The sequence below is a fragment of the Sander lucioperca genome, chromosome 9, assembly GCF_008315115.2.
Source record: "Sander lucioperca isolate FBNREF2018 chromosome 9, SLUC_FBN_1.2, whole genome shotgun sequence".
NCBI lineage: Eukaryota > Metazoa > Chordata > Actinopteri > Perciformes > Percidae > Sander > Sander lucioperca.
In genome coordinates, this window is record NC_050181.1 from 10133775 (window position 1) to 10151441 (window position 17667).

Below are 17667 nucleotides of genomic sequence, written 5' to 3' on the forward strand. Positions count from 1 at the left end.
ACTGATGAAGAATTCAAATTACTTAAAACATTTTCTTTTTCCACAGAACTACTTTCGAGATACTTGGAATATTTTTGATTTCATCACTGTTCTTGGCAGCATCAGCGAGATAATTGTGGATTTACAGGTAAGATACTGCCAAGACACCACTCATTTTCACAATGTTGTGACCCTTTAAAAAAGGCACAAATAGCCAGCGTTAAATGCAGCATTCTTTCTTTACAAGTTTCCATCGTGTGTTACGATCCCTGCCTCCAGACACAACTTAAGTCATGTTGTGATGAATTTCGCCATCTGTGTTTTACATCCTGTCTCTCCCTTCTGTCTGCCACTCTCTCCCTTCCTTTCCTTTGTTTCACCCTCTCTCCAACCATTTGTGCGTTAGTCGGTGAACACCATCAACATGAGTTTCTTGAAGCTTTTCCGAGCAGCTAGGTTGATCAAGCTGCTGAGACAGGGTTACACCATCCGTATTCTGCTGTGGACCTTTGTACAATCTTTCAAGGTCGGACATTTTTACAATTTATTTTTTGTCACTTCAATTGCTCACACAAGGTTGATGATAATGTTTTAATTGACTGTCTTTGCTGTCTCTTCTCCAACAGGCTCTTCCTTATGTTTGTCTTCTCATTGCTATGCTTTTCTTCATATATGCCATAATTGGAATGCAGGTATCCTTTCACTAATATTTCACAAATATCATAACAGACTGTCACGGCTCTTAGTTGAAGTCAAACATATGTACGGGGCTTCTGTACACTTATTTTTTTAATGGATTTTACAAATGTTTGTGTGCTTAAATGTAGCTGTATTGTTGTACTTTGTATGGTGCTTGTTTGGTGCATTCTTCTTTAACTGTATATTGTATACTGTATATTATATGAGGTTATTTGCACCATTTATTGATATAATTGATTGCTTATATTTACTATATTACTAACCCTGGACCCCAGGAAGATTACAACTGCTATGGCAGAAGCTAATGGGAAACCAATGAAGTTAACAAAACCTGTTTTCTGCAGGTGTTTGGAAACATCAAGCTGAATGATGAGAGTCACATCAATCAACACAACAATTTTAAGACCTTTTTCAGTGCTTTGATGCTGCTCTTCAGGTGGGCTTATAAAAAATACCTTCCATGCCTTCAGTTTCCATTCTCTTACTTATCTTTCATTTCTAGAATTGTATCTTTAAGGGGACATGTGAAAAACTCACTTTTTTTAGTGCTTGTGCACAAACTGTGAAATAGACAACCCAGTCAGTTTTTTGTGGGCTGCCTAGATCGGAAAACATGGGACAAGCCATTCAGATTTGGCTCTTCTTCCTATGTCACATGCAGGCTCATTAGAATATGCCGCCCCCTATCTGAGTATCTCCACCCACAGCTTGAAAACTACATTTGCAAAGGTGCGCCATATTTTTCTCGCAAGCCAATCTGAGCAGACTGGGTATTTTCGGGAGGCTTAAAACTGAGCTTTTCAGACAGAGGGTGACACAGGTATACAGGTATATTCAGACAGACAGTATGAATAAAGTGTTTTTTGAACATTAAAGCGTGTAAACATGTTCTAGTAGAAACCCAAAATGCAAGCATGAACTTGAAAATGAGCATGATATGTCCCCTTTAATTTGATGTCAACTAGGTGTTTGTGTTTAAACCACCAGGAGTGCGACAGGGGAGTCCTGGCAGGAGATTATGCTTTCGTGTCTGTCTGGTCAGGAGTGTGAACCAGACTCCTCCATCTCCCCTCTAACCATGTCTCCAGACCACGAGGGAGGCTGCGGGACTGACTTTGCCTATTGCTACTTCGTCTCATTCATCTTCTTCAGCTCGTTTCTGGTCAGGGCTCCACCAAAATAACACTCTATATATTTGTCAATTTCTCTGCTGTCTTGCACACTGATTTTCTTCTGTATGTCCTTTTTTAGATGCTAAATTTGTTTGTGGCTGTGATCATGGATAACTTTGAGTACCTGACGCGAGACTCCTCAATTCTGGGTCCCCATCACCTGGACGAGTTTGTTCGCATCTGGGGGGAGTATGATCGTCTGGCATGGTGAGGTTTGATCTTTTTACTGCTGCATGTTTACATTTTCAGTTTTATTTAGTGTCGAGCAGACCTGATCAACATTCATGTTCTATCTTTACCCAGCAGAGGGCCGTCAAAGCGTGTGAAACACATTTTTCAGTGCAATGAGCTGTCATGTTTAGCACAAGTTGATAAAATTCCAAAAGTGCTAGAGCATCCAGAGTTCACTGTGCTTAAGTTTTTGCTAGAAAAATAAATCATTGTCCTAAAAATCTCAAATGCCACATTACAAGTACAAGACCTTGAAAAGGGAACTTGCTGTTTGTCTTCATCTGTAGTTTTATGACACTTTTTATTAAACTCTCCACCTTCTGCTTCTGCGTCTTTTTCTCTGTGCCACTTATCACTCTGTAGTGGTCGTATCCATTACACTGCCATGTATGAGATGTTAACCCACATGTCACCACCCCTGGGCCTGGGCAAAAAATGCCCTGCTAAGATCGCCTACAAGGTACTGAAAACATAATCACTTAATAAGCACTAAACACAGAAGGGCTAGATTAAATCAAAACTCAAGTAAAAGCCTATCCTATCTGTATGATATATGCATTATATACTACAGCAAAGAGCAATATGAATTGTAAATAAAGTGTATTCAAGGGAACTTACTAACAGACTCTTTATGAAGTCGAGGGTAATACAATTGAAGGATTGATGTTCGACTTTTATTAAATTTAGGAAAATGTACGGAGACTAAATGCTTTTGTCTGGTATTTTGTGCTGGATATGTACACTGAAGTGATTGACTTGTCTTCTTTTTATCCGTCCCTCGTTGTCTCTCAGAGGTTGGTGTTGATGAACATGCCTGTAGATGAGGACATGTCCGTTCACTTCACCTCCACGCTGATGTCGCTCATCCGCACAGCTTTGGACATCAAAATAGCTAGAGGTCAGAGTCGCTAATTAGCACGTCATGATTGTGATATTGTATCATATTGTGAATTATTTTTTGATTATAGATTAGTTGTTGGGTCTAATGACCTAAAATAGTGAAAATATCCAAGTTGACATTATATTGCTTGTTGTGTCCGACCAACAATCCAAAACTTAAAAATATTCAGTTTGCTATCATATAAAACAAACAAATACAGCAAATCCTCACAATTGAGAAAGGTGTTAGTTAGTTATTTAGTTAGTTAATAGGTAGTTCATAGTTAGTAAGTTAGTTAGTTAGTTAGTTAGTTGGTGGCTAATTATTTGCTAGTTCCTAGTTAGTAAGTTCATATTTATGTAGTTAGTTCATAGTTAGTTAGTTAATTGTTCATTCATAGTTGGTTAGTTAATTGTTCATTCATAGTTAGTTATTAGTTAGTTCAAAGTCAGTTAGTTCACAGTTAGTTAGTAGTTACTAGTTAGTTCAGTTATTTCATAGTCAGTTAGTTAATTATTAGTCAGGTCGTTAATAGTTAAAAATTAATTATTAATATTGAGTTAGTTAATAGTAAGTTAATTAGTTAGTAGTTAATTATTAGTTTAATAATTAGTTAATAGTTAGTTAATTGTTTGTTAAGTTAGTTAATAGTTAGTTAATAAATAAAAACATTGAATTTTAAAAAGTGAAATGTTTCACTTCACACAGAAATTAATTGTGAAAAATTGCATTTCACATGTGATTTTTTTGTGAGGGTATGTTTGTCTTCTGTGCTTGAAAAATGACATCAATTAGCTGATCGACTAATCATTCAGCTTTAGTAAAACCATTAATGTAACCTATTATATTTGCCAAAGTGGCTGAATGTGGATGTTTGTCACAGGAGGTGAGGACCGTATCACTCTGGATAGTGAACTACAAAAAGAGATCAGTATCATTTGGCCTTATCTGCCTCAGAAGACATTGGACCTACTGGTACCTATCAACAAAGGTCTGGCTCTAACTATGGAGGAAATACTCGATGTAATGCTGAGAGACAAGCAGCAACAGTTAATGTAGCATGTCTGCCCTCACAGATACGGACATGACAGTGGGAAAGATCTATGCTTCGATGATGATAATGGACTACTTCAAACTGAACAAAGCCAAGAAGCTCAGGCAACAACTTGAAGCTCAGGTCAGCTCTGCATGCTGTTATCAACTTCCTCACCCGGTTTTACAATTATATATTCAAAGAGGTACGCAAATAGATTTTGAAAAAGTAGGAGAAGAAAAGCAAAAAACTTTCAATCTCACAGCACAGCTTTAGACAGCCATGTCTATTGTCTGTCACAAGGGATCTGTTATAATTTCGTCTCATAGTACTACGAAACACATTTAAGGCATAATTTGATCAATTACATGGAGAAACAAAAAGCATATTTTTAGCTATGATATTCCCTTAGCTTTAAGATGTTAATAAACCAGAAAAACAGAATAGAAAAATTTAGGAAGAATTGCAGTCTAGCTCAACAATAATCAAGTTCCTTTCCAATTGGCAATATTTCTTAACACTAGCACCGCCAGGCATGTTAGGGGTTCTATATCCGCCCAAGAGTCTGTATCCTTTTGTTATCGCTGATGGGTCATAAACGCATCACCCCTCTTCATTTCTATAGCGCTGCGTTAATCTCTACAGCAGCAAGGACACACACAGCCCCCACGATATATACAGCCAGATAGCTAACAGCTTGAACCCACACAAAACTGGTGTACTCTCTGTACTCAGTGTACAGTAAAATGTGCTATTTTAGAAAAAATATTTTCATGCTGCCACCTGATGCAGCAATAGTCATTCATTAGCATTTGCACTTTGTGTCATTCAGGTTAGTTCAGTCAATAGTCAACACAAAATCTTTCTGTGAGCAACTCCTGCAAATAAAACCTTTTTCATAAAAAGATCTATTAGTTTCTATTTGATGCTGTTTTGAGTTGTAAGCAGCTTATAATCTGCAGCATAACACCTAAAAGGCTGGAAACAAATGCCGAAACATTGAAATCAATTTCAGCATTTCAGTACACTAAATGGTTAATATAATTAGATGCAAATTATTATATTGTCACATTTTGTCTAACGAAAGAACCACAATAAGTCCCCCATAGCATTTATATTTGTCTCTCCATCTCTCCCATGTGCAGTGCGTCTTTCAGTTCAACAGACAATATTTCAAACACATATGAGTGAAATTTGGCGTGCAAATGTGTTTTTATGCCGTATATTAATTGGCTCAATGCACGTACGGCCATAATGCAAATGGGTGAATTTGGTGGCATAGGAGAGTACTAACATTAATCTGCGCTGCTCCTAGCAAATAACGGGGGGTGTTTTTTTTTTGTTTTTTTTTAAACTCTCTATTTTGATTTTCTAAACATTATTCTATCATTATGACAGTATAGGAATGTGAATGACAGAGTAATATACATTTTAAAATCACAACGTTCAATGGCATAGCGGTTCTAATGTTAAGAGTCCATTGTTACCAAACAGAACTACAGTATGTGCATAAAGGGAGGAATGGCAATATACAGAAGTTATGGAATTGTCTTGTCTTTGGGGTGTAGAGTACTCAATCCTCTTGGACCTTCTTAGCCTGAACAACGTGAAAATAAATATGGAATGAAGCCCTCTGACCTCTATTTCATTTGTTGTGTTTTTTGTTCTCTCATTTCAGAAGAGTAGCTTAATGTTTAAGCGTCTGGATGGCTCTGCGCTTCCCGAGGAAATTCTGTCCAACACCCAGACGCTGCCTATGATGGCCCACAGCGCTGGGTCAGCCCTGTGAGTCTGCGCACACGTACAGATTTGTTATATTTGTACTTGTGTCTCTATTTATGCGTTTGTTTACTATTCCTCTCTGTCTTAATACAGGACCAGAGGAGGATTTGTGGCTTTGAGCCCCATCTCACCTCAGGAACTGTTTTTGCAGCCCATAAGCTCTGACCCTGATGCTAGTCAAGAGCAAAATCTGGTAAGAAAGAGGACCAACATGAGCCTTCAACCATAAATACCACAACCATGTCTTAGAGCAGTGGTTCTTAACCTTTTTAACTTGTTACCCCCTAAAACAAAGCATTGTCGACTTGTCACAGGTTGCCTATGCGTAGGGGTTGTGGCCAGTTAAATGAAACAGCAATTATCCTTCTCAGATTGTTTCTTGAATAATTTTTTGAGAAAAAGTAAACATCATATTGAAGAGTAATGTTTTTTCTACTTTCTTATCCTTATTCATTCTAAAACCCTACTTTAAGTGCAACATACATCTGCAGCGTCACAGAGTGTCACATGACAGCCATAACACACATCACACTCATCCCTATATTATACCAGACAAAAGTTGTCAAGGTATAGTATCGAGGTGAGCCGGGCACTCAGATTTCACTAGTAATTGTTAAGGAATACGGATATAGTTTTTTTTTCAGGCACAATTATGAGCTTAGTACTAAGGAACAATTGCTGTAATTAGAAAACAGACTGAGCAAGAAGATGTCCGTCTGAAGCCACGTTTTAATATTAAAAACATACCTCTCTTTTTGTCATGCACACACGCACACACGCGCGCTACATCAATGCTGTGGTAGGACAGAGCATCGGTATAAAAAATGCATTCAGTGCAATAAAAACATGATTCTACTGCTATATCAGCCATTCCATCATGGTTAGGTATCCAGCCCTAATCCAGAGAAGTGAGAAGTAGCCTACTGTGGATGAAGTGCATCTTGCGCTAGGCGTTAGTTAGCCACTATCACACACCCATAGACAAAATGTCTAAACTTCTTCCTTTGATAAAACACACCATACCACAGTCAGAACAATCAAACACCAGCAGCTGCTTAAAAAAGCAAAAATTCTCCCTTCTCTTTAAGTATTTTATTATAAAATAATCATCCCAAAACAGAGCCCTAGTGCAGTAGGAGGGATGTGCCGAGCCTGTTGGCGTGCGGACGTACAGTACATAGTAAACAATGGATGTGTGGGTTTTGACACGTCATACGCCGCTGATGTGTGTTGCACTTTAGAGTTATCTTGTGATCCCTAAGGGGGGTCCTGACCCCCAGGTTCGGAACCACTGTCGGAACCACTGTCTGAGCACAGATTTTCACTCTGAACATTTGCACAGCACACCTTTTATTTAAGTGTTTAACTAAAACAGTATTAACATGTTGTAATTGTTGACGTTGCTGTGACTTTTCTCCGTGCCTTGCAGAGCACGGCATCGCTGCTCTGTGTGCTCCTGTCTTTTAGTCCTGTTGAGGTTGGAATAGCAAAGGCAGATTGTCAAACGTGTTAATGTGTTGCTGTGTCTATACTGTCTGGTTTTACTGGTCTACATCGCTTGCTAGATGAATGACATGAAATTATTCTGAAATCCCCACATATTAGTGTTTGTTCTTGCAGAGGAATGTGTTCGGCCCCTAGACAGATGTCGTCTGGCTCTGTTTGTGTAGCTATTAAGACCTCAACATGCATGACTGAATGTACTTCCAAGCTGAGATATGGATTCCATCTTTCCCTGTGAACTGTTTTGTTTATTGTCTATTCTCGCTCGTCTTCTCCACTGTTTCTATTCCTCCTTGAAGTCAGTTTTCCTGTTGCTAGTTTTTAATCTGTCCATGATTGGCTGGAATGGCTTCTGATTGGATGGCGATGGTGATGTTTATGATAGATGACCGTCAGTGATGAAATGGCTTGTCTGCCTTCCTCTCACCTAAACTGGACTTCCGTATATAGGCAGTCCTGGCGGGGATGAGCCTGATGTCCCTCCTTGCCCTCTTTTGTTTCTGTACTCACCTAGGTGGGCGAGTGCAGTAGGGGGATTGAAGCCCCACAGGAGCTTCCACTAGGGAGGGGTCTGTGTGTGCGGGCCTCTTCCATGCCCCGTCTGGCTGTAGAGTCGCAGGTACACACATCTTCCATGACACGGCCTCTGTGCTGGATCGTGAGGACGTCAGTGGCTGCATGGGCTCTTATGCCAAAGTGCCTGGTTCCTTATGTGATGCCGAAGTTTAAATCAGTAGAGTTTTGGCTTGTCTTGTTGGGAGTCTGATTTAAGATTCAAAGAATTGTTAAAATGGGGTGTGGTCTTTGAATGCTGATGCCTTCTTACCTTAAACTCTCTCATCTCAGCATGTTTTTTTAAAAACCTCTCTGCAATGGTGCACTTGTTTCTGAAATAAATAATCTGAATGTAATTAGAGTGTTTGTTTTCTTTGTGTATGTACCTTGTGCTTGTCTGTTTTGTGTGTGTGTGTGTGTGTGTGTGTTCACATATAAGCAGACGGAGGTTGCAAGTGGCTCCATGAAACGTTCAGCCTCCACCGTTGCAGATCAGCAGGTGAACGGTCTTTGGCAGGATGAGAAAAGTCCTGAGAGACTCTATCGACCTCGTCACAAAAGCTACAAGGCTGCTGGTTAGTTCTGCTGCTCACCTGTTATTATCACATTAGCTTGTGTGCATACAGTATGAAGTATTTTTTCCCCCCATCATTTCTTAACATCAAACACTGGTGTTAAAATACAGGAAAGGTCAAATGCAGACCAGCTCTTTCTCTCTTTATCTGTCATTGTATGTAATTTCCTATCCTGAATGTCTCCCCTCTAGTTTCTCGGTCAGAGCACAGGCAGCAGGGCGACAGGGAGCGTGGCCGGTCTAAGGAGCGCTGTCACCTCCTTTCTCCAGACGCGTCTCGTTGTAACTCAGAGGAGAGAAGTTTGCAGCCCTCACGATCCTCTAGTGTAGAGAGAGCACACCCCCAAGATAAACAGGTGGGTCAGAGAAGCTCTGTCTAACTAACTGACTTCAGGGACTTGGACAGCAACAAGGCAGAGTCACAAATTAACAACACATTTTAAAGTCTCTGAAAATAAAATTGAATGACCAAATGAATGACATTGTTTGTTCCATTTTGTCTTTATTCTGGTCTCCAGGGCAACAGCTCGGACAGTCCGGTGCCCTCCACCTCAGAGTCCAGCACCCCGAGTGGCCGACGACCCATATCACAGAACCGCTCTCGCCCTCACATCTCCTACTCTCCGCTTCACCCCTCCGTCGGTGAAGACGAGGATGAGCAAGGCAGCCCAGAGACCATGAGGCAGGGCAAGCCCAACTGGGAGACCCAAGAGCGGGTCGCAGGTGACAGGCTGAGCGAGGCAGGCCGAGACCCGTCCCCACCTCGGCGCTACCCCTCCGAGCCGTTCCTAGCCTCCCAAGAGGGGGACCACAGCCCAGACCCCTCCGGTCCCATGGAGACGTTGACCTTCGAGGCGGCTGTGGCCTGCAGCCTGGGACGCTCAAACACCGTCAGCTCGGCCCGCCCACGCTTGCGGACTGGCTGGCAGGTCCCCAACGGACACTTTCGGAAGCGCCTGGCACAGACAACCTCTGTTGCTGGCTGTGATCCTCTCAGCGACACAGAGGAGGACGACAGGTGCTAGGGACAGGAGGCACAGCATGAGGGAGGAGGGGGAATCCCAGAGAGGTGTTAAGACTCTGTACGACAGTACAAAGTGAAGGTTAATGTGACTATTTTTGCATCACTGCTTAGAGGCCACGAGCACTCTGGATGTTTGATAAAATATGAACCCAAAACGAACGAAAAGAACTTTCTGAAACTGTAGTTGCCAATTCACACACTGACAATAAATAAGGTCTATTTCCTGACTTGTACTTGATGATAGAGAGTAATAATACATCTCAAATAGTTGTGGGATGCAAAAAATAAATGAATGGATCAAATTATGTAATTTGTGTCAATGGGTATTTTCATTTCTGAAGATGTTTCTAAATGATTCAGTGTTGATCTTAACATTTATCTGTGGGGTGTGTGAATATGTAACTACATTTTCTTATAAATTAATTGTTTTGTAAAATACATTGTGATCATCACACCATTGCCATTTATTAAAATAGAACAACCCATGACGAAAAGGGGATCTGATACTTTACCAGACAATGTGGATACTAATAAGTAACACTCAATAATGCTGGATTTTTTTTTTACAGTGTGAATGTATGTGCAGGGGGAAAGAACTGCCTGATTTCCTTTGCCATTTAACTTTTTGGTATTGAACATGATAAGTTGTCAGGTATGAATACAGTAATAGAATAACAGAAAATATGCTTATTTGTTTGTTATTGTTAAATCATGCCTCCAACAAACCTCAAACCTTTAAACTTATCCTTCAAAACAGTCTGTTGCTTTTATTTTTTACCAGTCAACACCCTTTAACTGAGACTTTCCCAACAATTATATTTAACGTGTTGGGCGTGTAATTTTACTATGAACTGATATGAAAACAAAATCATCGTTCATCTTTTTCTTCCTTGTGAATATTGTATGAACCATTGCAGACGATGACTGTAGAAACACATTGTAGACACCCCATGACACATTTGCTTCACAGATTAACATTACTCTATTACTTACTAATAATGTACAGAGAAATTATGCTGTTTGTAACATTTAGAGAACAAAATAATAAACAGTGTCCACTGATGGGCTTTAAAGGTAAAGGAATCTTTGGAAATGTTCATTTTAAGGTTTGTGTTTTTGTTTTATTTGCCTGAAGAAGGCCAATTCTGTGAAACTCACTTAACCAAAAACATGGCGATTTGTATCATAAGTTCCTGGAATGCAAATACTTTGTGGGTTTTTATGTGTACAATAGCTGTATATAAAAATAAAGGTGTCCTCAAGTTGCCACTGTTATTGGATGCATTTTTATTTGTTTTTTTTTCTGTCTGGGAAAACATCAACAACCTTGATAAGTAAGATTATATAGCCATGAGCATTGTATTAACACCTCACACAAAAACCAGTTCAAATGGGAAACTGACATAGCCTGGTCCTACCAGACTGTCGTACATTTCATTTGTACAGAGAGTAGTACTGAAGGAAAATGAAAATTGAGCGGAAGTACGTAGCAGGTTTGTTTTATTGAAATATATTTTCTTGATTTACTATACTTATTAGTTGTTAAAACTGATCACACCTTTGTTATTATGGTATTTGTATCGCTATTTGTTTTTTCTGATTACACAACACATGTTTTCTGTATACACTAAATAGTAGACTGTATGGGTGCATACAGAGAGTAGTAAAACAGGATATCTTTGAAAGGGGTTTTCCCCCTAAACTTTAGTAACCAAAAGATATTTCCGTATTAGATTTATCATAATAATAGTTCTTAACAAATGAGATTGAAGGCAAATTTACACTTTTATATTAAAAGAAAAACATACATTACAACAGCAAGCAAGAAACAAAGAGTTTGAAAACATACCATTTTTTACAAGGTCCTACACACCTATGGTCCACCCACACAGGTGTTTTCACTTGTGCCTTATTAGACCTCTAGAGTTAAATTGAATTGCCTAGTAATAATAATTCTATTAGTGAGTTATACCTGTTAGAAGGAACAATTGCACCCTTATCATTCCATGTATCGTTCATAGTTAAAATATAAAACTTGTTAAATAAAACATGATTTAAATGTATATCTTCAATAACTGGATTTTAGATTATCTTTAGCTATGTAACACGTTTTATGATCGGTTTGAATGATCATTTGTTTGTCACAAATTATAATTTTTATAGTTAAAAGGCTTCGGCTCTCTTCGTAGAACTACGTAAAGGAAATCATCCAATCACCGCGCAGAATCACACCCGTACGTCATATCCAACGGACCCATAACATGTCCTCCGATTGAAGAAAGAGCTAGCAAGGAAGCCAACTGTTTAATGTTATTCACTAAGTTTAAAGGCGGACATGTCGCTACAGTCCAACACTCAGGCAGCTCAGTGTTACAGTCACAGCTGTTGCTGAAATAGATATTTTGTAGAAATTGTGATTCCTACAAAGGAATGAGCGATACTTACCAAGGAAGTCGTCCAGCTGGCTAGCGAAAAAGTAGCTAGCTGGGCTAGCTACTAGCTGTCGTTAGCACGAGCTGACGACTAGCTGTCGTTAGCACGAGTTCTTTGTTTTGTTTTTCAGGTGAAGGTCCGTGTAAACATGAAGAGAAGCTAGTGTGGACATTTGCTTTAACGTTTAACGTGAATGTAGGAGTTTTGTAATAATGCACATGATATATTTAGCAGTGTGTAGTTGAACTGTAAGTTAATAGTTTTTGGGTTATTAGACAAAACTAACATTAGCCACCGAGAGCAACTTTAGCAACAAAGATCTGATTCTAACCTCGGCCAGGACAGGACTGGAGACACGAAGACATGGGCAACTGTCTCAAGTCTCCGACATCAGACGACATTTCTCTGCTTCATGACTCACAGTCTGACAGGGCGAGTTTTGGTGATGGAACAGACCCTGACCTGGAGGCACCTCCGCCGTACCAGGTAAGAGACTGTTAATACTCAACTTCCAGGGTAATAATTTAAGAAAAACAAAGTGTCTGCCACACGCAGGACACGTGGTTATAAGAATAATGTTAGTTAAAAGCCTAAATGTGTTATATGCAGTGGGGGATGCTTATAAAAGTGACTGTATCCCTTGTTTAATGTCTGGCCTTTTTCTAAGGCTGCCTCGAGTCCAGTGTAACGTCAGTAGAATACCACAGTAAACAATCATTAACTGGCCTGCCACGGATGTCCACACCAGACAGCTGCTTTATTTATCAGTTTAAACTGACGCACAGAGCCTTACCAGTCAGACCACTTTGTATAGACAAAGTGAGCTGATACAGAAGGATAATTGTTTTTGTTTCATTTTTGGGGTTCTTTTGTCTGTTACCAGGAGCAGGCTCACATGCCCATGTACCATCCTACGCCTAGTCAGGCCCGTCTGGCCACCCAGCTGACAGAGGAGGAGCAGATCCGCATAGCTCAGCGCATCGGCCTCATCCAGCACCTCCCAAAGGGTGTTTATGATGGAGGGCAGGACGGCTCAGAGAAGAAGATCAGAGAGTAAGCGTTTTGCATTTTTGTGATGTTTGCACAGAGGGAGGTTGCAGGCCATTTGAGCTTAGCAATATTGATTTATTCAGACATATATTTTTTGTACCCCTGACCTCCGTATACATATTGTGACACTTTTAAATGTGACTAATATTTAATCTCAAATAAAAATGCTATGATATGGTCCATGGGAAACAAGTCATTAGTAATGGGCATATAATGCAGGTGAAGCTGTAATTGATTACTTGTGCTGAAAAGATCTGTCGGTTAATTAAAGTGTCAAGTGAAGAAAAGCCATAACAAGTCTGAATTGAGGGAGTCGTATATTGTACATCTGAAGCCCTCTAAAGCAAATTTGTGATTTTTGGCTACATAAATAAACTTGAATTAACCTTTAGCTGGGTTTAGCTTATAAATGTGAGGTTTTTCAGTTTTTCTTTCTTGTTTTATATCATTTAAATTAAATTCCTTGGGCTTTGGACTGTTGGTCAAACAAAACAAGCAATTTTACATCACCCCAGGCCCTGCAAAACACTGGTGGTAATTTGTGTACTATTTGCAGACATTTTTATAGGCTAAACAAAAAAATATATATATAAATTGATAAATCAAAATGAGTTAGTTGCAGCCCAATATCAGTCTATAAAATGTCATGGTAACTATGTATAACATAATTTCCATCAACATAAAACATCAAATTTGAGAAGCTCGAACTAGGGCTGGGTGATATGGAGAAAATCAAATATAACAATATTTTTGACCAAATACTTCGATATCGATACCGCAACGATATTGTAGTGTTGACTATTGGTGCTTTCACAAAATATTTACACAATGAGATTTTTGATAAATAATCATCAGTAATGTGGATATAATGACTAAGTGGGTAAAGGCAAATAACAGAATAGTTACAACAGTCTGGTAAGTTCAGAAAATGACATCACTTTACTGTAATGCAGCCTTTAAAACCAGGAAAAGACAACACTTACGCCATATTACGATATAACGATATCTAAAATCTAAGAACGATATCTAGTCTCATATCACGATATCAATATATTGCCCAGCTCTAGCTGGAACCAGAGAATAGTTGGCATTTTTTATATTATAAATTGAGTTAAAGAATTAATCGACTATCAAAATTGTTGACAATTTTTTGTCACTCAACTACATTTATTGACGTATCATTTCAGTTCTACATGCCAGTAATGCGTCCTTAAAGACCAGTATGAGTTATATAAAGATATTGCTAAGTCCTAGATGATTTGTAGTCCCACAGCACAACATCAACTTTATACAGGTGTGTATTTAAGCTCTTTATTTAAAAAAATTTCAGATGCGTGATCTGTATGCTGGACTTTGTATACGGGGACCCCATCCGGTTCCTGCCGTGTATGCACATCTACCACATGGACTGTATAGACGACTGGCTGATGAGATCCTTCACATGCCCCTCCTGCATGGAGCCTGTGGATGCTGCCCTGCTCTCCACCTACGAGACCAACTGATTTTTCACCCCTCCTTCCCCAAGCTTAGATCAAACACGGCTCATCCAGCTCCAAACACACGCACACACAAACCCAACAACTGCCCTCTTATAGAGTGAGAGGAGGTAAAACAAAATGTGTTGGCTGTTTTCTTGCACTTTGAAAAATTCTAAATTTACTCATCTAATGTGTGGCCTTCCATGCCCCCATGTCTAAATAGTAAGCTCGTCTTAAACATCAGTTACACAAGTCTGTAAGAAACTGTTTCCAGGTGACCCTGCATGATTGAGTTTGTGTGTGTTTGTCATGCTGACGGTGAGCGGCGTGTGCGAGCGAGCTGTTTGGGTTGTTGGATGACGCAACGATGTGCATTTCCACTTGAGCTGGTCTCAGTGGTGTTTCTCCCCAACTGACCCCAGTTCATCTTCATCCCCATTTAGTCGTCATAAAAATGTATAATTAGGATAACAGATTGACCAAAATGCTATGAGGTGTTCTTAGAAATCCATTTGATTGGATTTGAAGCTTTCTGTGGCAACAGTAAGACTTCAACATGTTGATCCTGAACATGCTCTCATATTAGAATGGCCCTACATTTTGGAGGTGTGGGAATACACAGCTGAAGTTTACACTGTTGGTGTTAGATAGTAAAGGATGAATCACTTTTCAGTTTGACAGGATTACAAAGAAATTATGCACACACTTAACAGAAATCACCCAAAGTTTATATGTACACAATGTACACCTACATGAGATCAAGGCTACATGATATTCGGCCGCTCCAAATGGCCAGACTTTATAGAAAATGCTTTGAGTTGAAGGGAAAATAATATGTACTTTGAATGTTTCACTAGGCGGTGTGTAAAGTAGCTGGCAGCCAATGTAAAGGGCTCATTTGTGCATGGGCAGGTGGATCAGTCAGTCAACAATTAGAAATGCTTGCACACACTTTTCATCTGATCCAGAGATTTGCACTTTACTTATAGGACAGTATCTAAACAATATATTAATATATGTACCTTATAACCTTGCACTATCAATACTTCATTCCTTTATTTTGTGAGATGCAAAAGTTGTATAGCTGAAAAGGTATTTTCAAAGCTGTCAGTAGTCACTTATCACATTGAAGTAAGCCTGAAGATATGTTTCATGAAATCTGTGATTCAGTAGTGTGAGCCTCTGCTTTGTTCTGCTTGACGTTTGATGTGTGTTTTTGTGTGTAAGTGAAGGGACAGAGGGTTGCTCCAGTTTAAAGGAGAAGTTTGACATTCTGACACAATTGGAAGGTATCAATCTTATTTCTGTGCGTTAAGTTAGGAGCTGGAGCCAGGAGGCGATTAGCGTAGCCTAGCACAAAAACTGTAAGTAGGGGGAAACTGCTAGCATGGCTCCATAGCCAGGGTGTAACGTGTTTGACAACTAATTGTAAAAGGTGCAACGCCCTGTAAAACAATTTAAGTACAGATTAAACAAGCCCAGCTGTTTCCCCCTGCTTCCAGTTTTTATTCTAAGCTAATTGCCTCCCTCTTCTAGCTTCATATTGAGCGTACTGACAAGAGAAGAGGTATCAATCTGCTCATCTCTTGGCAAGAAAGTGAATAAGCATATTTCCCAAAATGTCAAACTGTTTCTTTCAGAAAAAAAGAGGCTAAATTTAAGGTTGAACTTGACTTAATTTTCGATCCACATAACAAAGTCAATTTCTTTAATGTCACATTTCTTTGTTTTATTACACTATAATTAATGTTGCTTTATTTCAATTTACTGTAGCAGTTACAATTATTTCTTTTCAATATGTGTCATTATTTGGTGAAAGTGTGTCTTTTTTCTGTTACCTGTGTTTTATCTTTTTTGTTGCATTTGTGTAAATCTAAGTATTTAGGAAAGTAAGTATATAACTTTTACACTGGTTTAAGGCTGTGCAAACCTCTGTCCCAAATTAATTTCATACTGAGAGACTTCTTTTATGGTGTGATAGTTACATCTGAGATATCAAGTTTTCCATTGAGTTTTTCCTTTGCTGTGTTTTTCATCTTAAGTTCATTCTGAAAAATAATATTTCCTGTAATCTTGTTTTCTTTCTTGGTTTTTGGAAGGTTAATAAGCTGTCATGTAAAGAAATAAAGAAAAAAAAATGGTATGACTTAATTAAGAACAGCTGTCTCTAATTAAAAAATCTGGTCATCAGTCAAGTGAAGTAGATTAATTGCAGGCAATGGGGCAGATTTGTTGCTCTATGTATAACCAAAATGAGAGATTACAGAATACACAATTCAAAACATTCCTTTGAGCCTTTTAATGCAATCCTAAAATTTGGCTGTGGAGTGTAAAATGGGACTACATATTCCAGGTTCTCCTGATGCAGCAAGCGAGCCCAAGCCATATTAGTAATGTTTGATGCTATGTTTCCTCAGCTTGGAAACGTTGGTCAAATTGACAGTTACGTGTTTTATATGTGACGCACAAACAGAGTGGAATTAACAGAAGGTAAATCCTCGTCTGCACCTATCCGCTCAAGATCCATTCAAACCAAATAGATGCCTTGTTTATGTACATAACCCTTACATACAAAAAAATGGGGTTTATGTGGTGTCATTGTATACAAGGGCCACACATCCACTGTTATGCACTTAAAAAACAGTGGATTGCAACATGTTCTTTCTTTAGCTTAAGCAGTTAATCAGCTTTGCTGTGTTGCAAGATCTGCATGAGATTCAGACCCAATAAGGACGTAAATGGAAAGATCACATGATTAAACACAACCATAAGATTTGGTGTGGCAACATATTAAATCCCTACAAATATCTCAATTTTAGTCTTCAGGATTATTTGTACTAATTGTTTTTGCTGTTCTGATATATATATATATATATATATATATATATATATATATATATATATATATATATATATTCTCTGATATATCAAGACAAATGTCTTATTTAGAATGGAATATCTTAATTGTCATAACATTGCAACCTCCGTTTCTTTTTTAAATAAGGCAAAAGAATCAATAGGTAAAAACAGCAATAAAGTGACACTAGTTATAAAATAATATTTTTTTAATTTTAAAGAAAATACCAAGCATCATAAATGTGCACCAGGCTATTTTAACCCCAAAAACATCTTTTGAGTGAAATCGGAGCACAGGGTCAGCAGCCCAGGAGTTCAGCAGGAATGCAGAAATTCAGTGTTCATGTTAAAAAGTATTTAAACCAGTAAATATCCAGTTTCATGGAGGATTGAATCCCAGTTGAAGGACTGTCCTTTA

At 38.8% G+C, this 17667-nt stretch overlaps 2 protein-coding genes across 8 annotated transcripts in view; both read left to right on the plus strand.

Annotated features, from left to right (window-relative positions):
* The window catches only part of cacna1eb (calcium channel, voltage-dependent, R type, alpha 1E subunit b), a 59478-nt gene extending 48771 nt beyond the window's left edge, over nt 1-10707 (plus strand). For 3 of the 7 annotated variants that reach the window (XM_031294103.2, XM_031294105.2, XM_036005259.1), the window contains 16 exons: nt 47-127; nt 386-505; nt 606-671; nt 1023-1114; nt 1666-1840; nt 1930-2057; nt 2445-2541; nt 2874-2979; nt 3845-3952; nt 4038-4138; nt 5673-5779; nt 5870-5969; nt 7794-7898; nt 8274-8409; nt 8601-8764; nt 8927-10707. In XM_031294103.2, coding sequence (XP_031149963.1) covers nt 47-127; nt 386-505; nt 606-671; nt 1023-1114; nt 1666-1840; nt 1930-2057; nt 2445-2541; nt 2874-2979; nt 3845-3952; nt 4038-4138; nt 5673-5779; nt 5870-5969; nt 7794-7898; nt 8274-8409; nt 8601-8764; nt 8927-9433 — 2193 coding nt within the window. In that variant the 3' untranslated portion in view covers nt 9434-10707. The remainder of the gene's footprint in view (nt 1-46; nt 128-385; nt 506-605; nt 672-1022; nt 1115-1665; nt 1841-1929; nt 2058-2444; nt 2542-2873; nt 2980-3844; nt 3953-4037; nt 4139-5672; nt 5780-5869; nt 5970-7793; nt 7899-8273; nt 8410-8600; nt 8765-8926) is intronic. The other 4 variants (XM_031294104.2, XM_031294106.2, XM_031294107.2 and 1 more) reach the window with 4 other exon arrangements.
* Nucleotides 10708-11648: 941 nt separating this feature from the next.
* LOC116046007 (RING finger protein 11-like) lies at nt 11649-16452 on the plus strand. Its single transcript, XM_031294110.2, has 3 exons — nt 11649-12351; nt 12749-12918; nt 14246-16452. The coding sequence occupies exons 1-3, from the start codon at nt 12229-12231 to the stop codon at nt 14415-14417; spliced, it is 465 nt and encodes a 154-aa protein (XP_031149970.1). The 5' UTR covers nt 11649-12228; the 3' UTR covers nt 14418-16452.
* Nucleotides 16453-17667: the final 1215 nt, after the last annotated feature.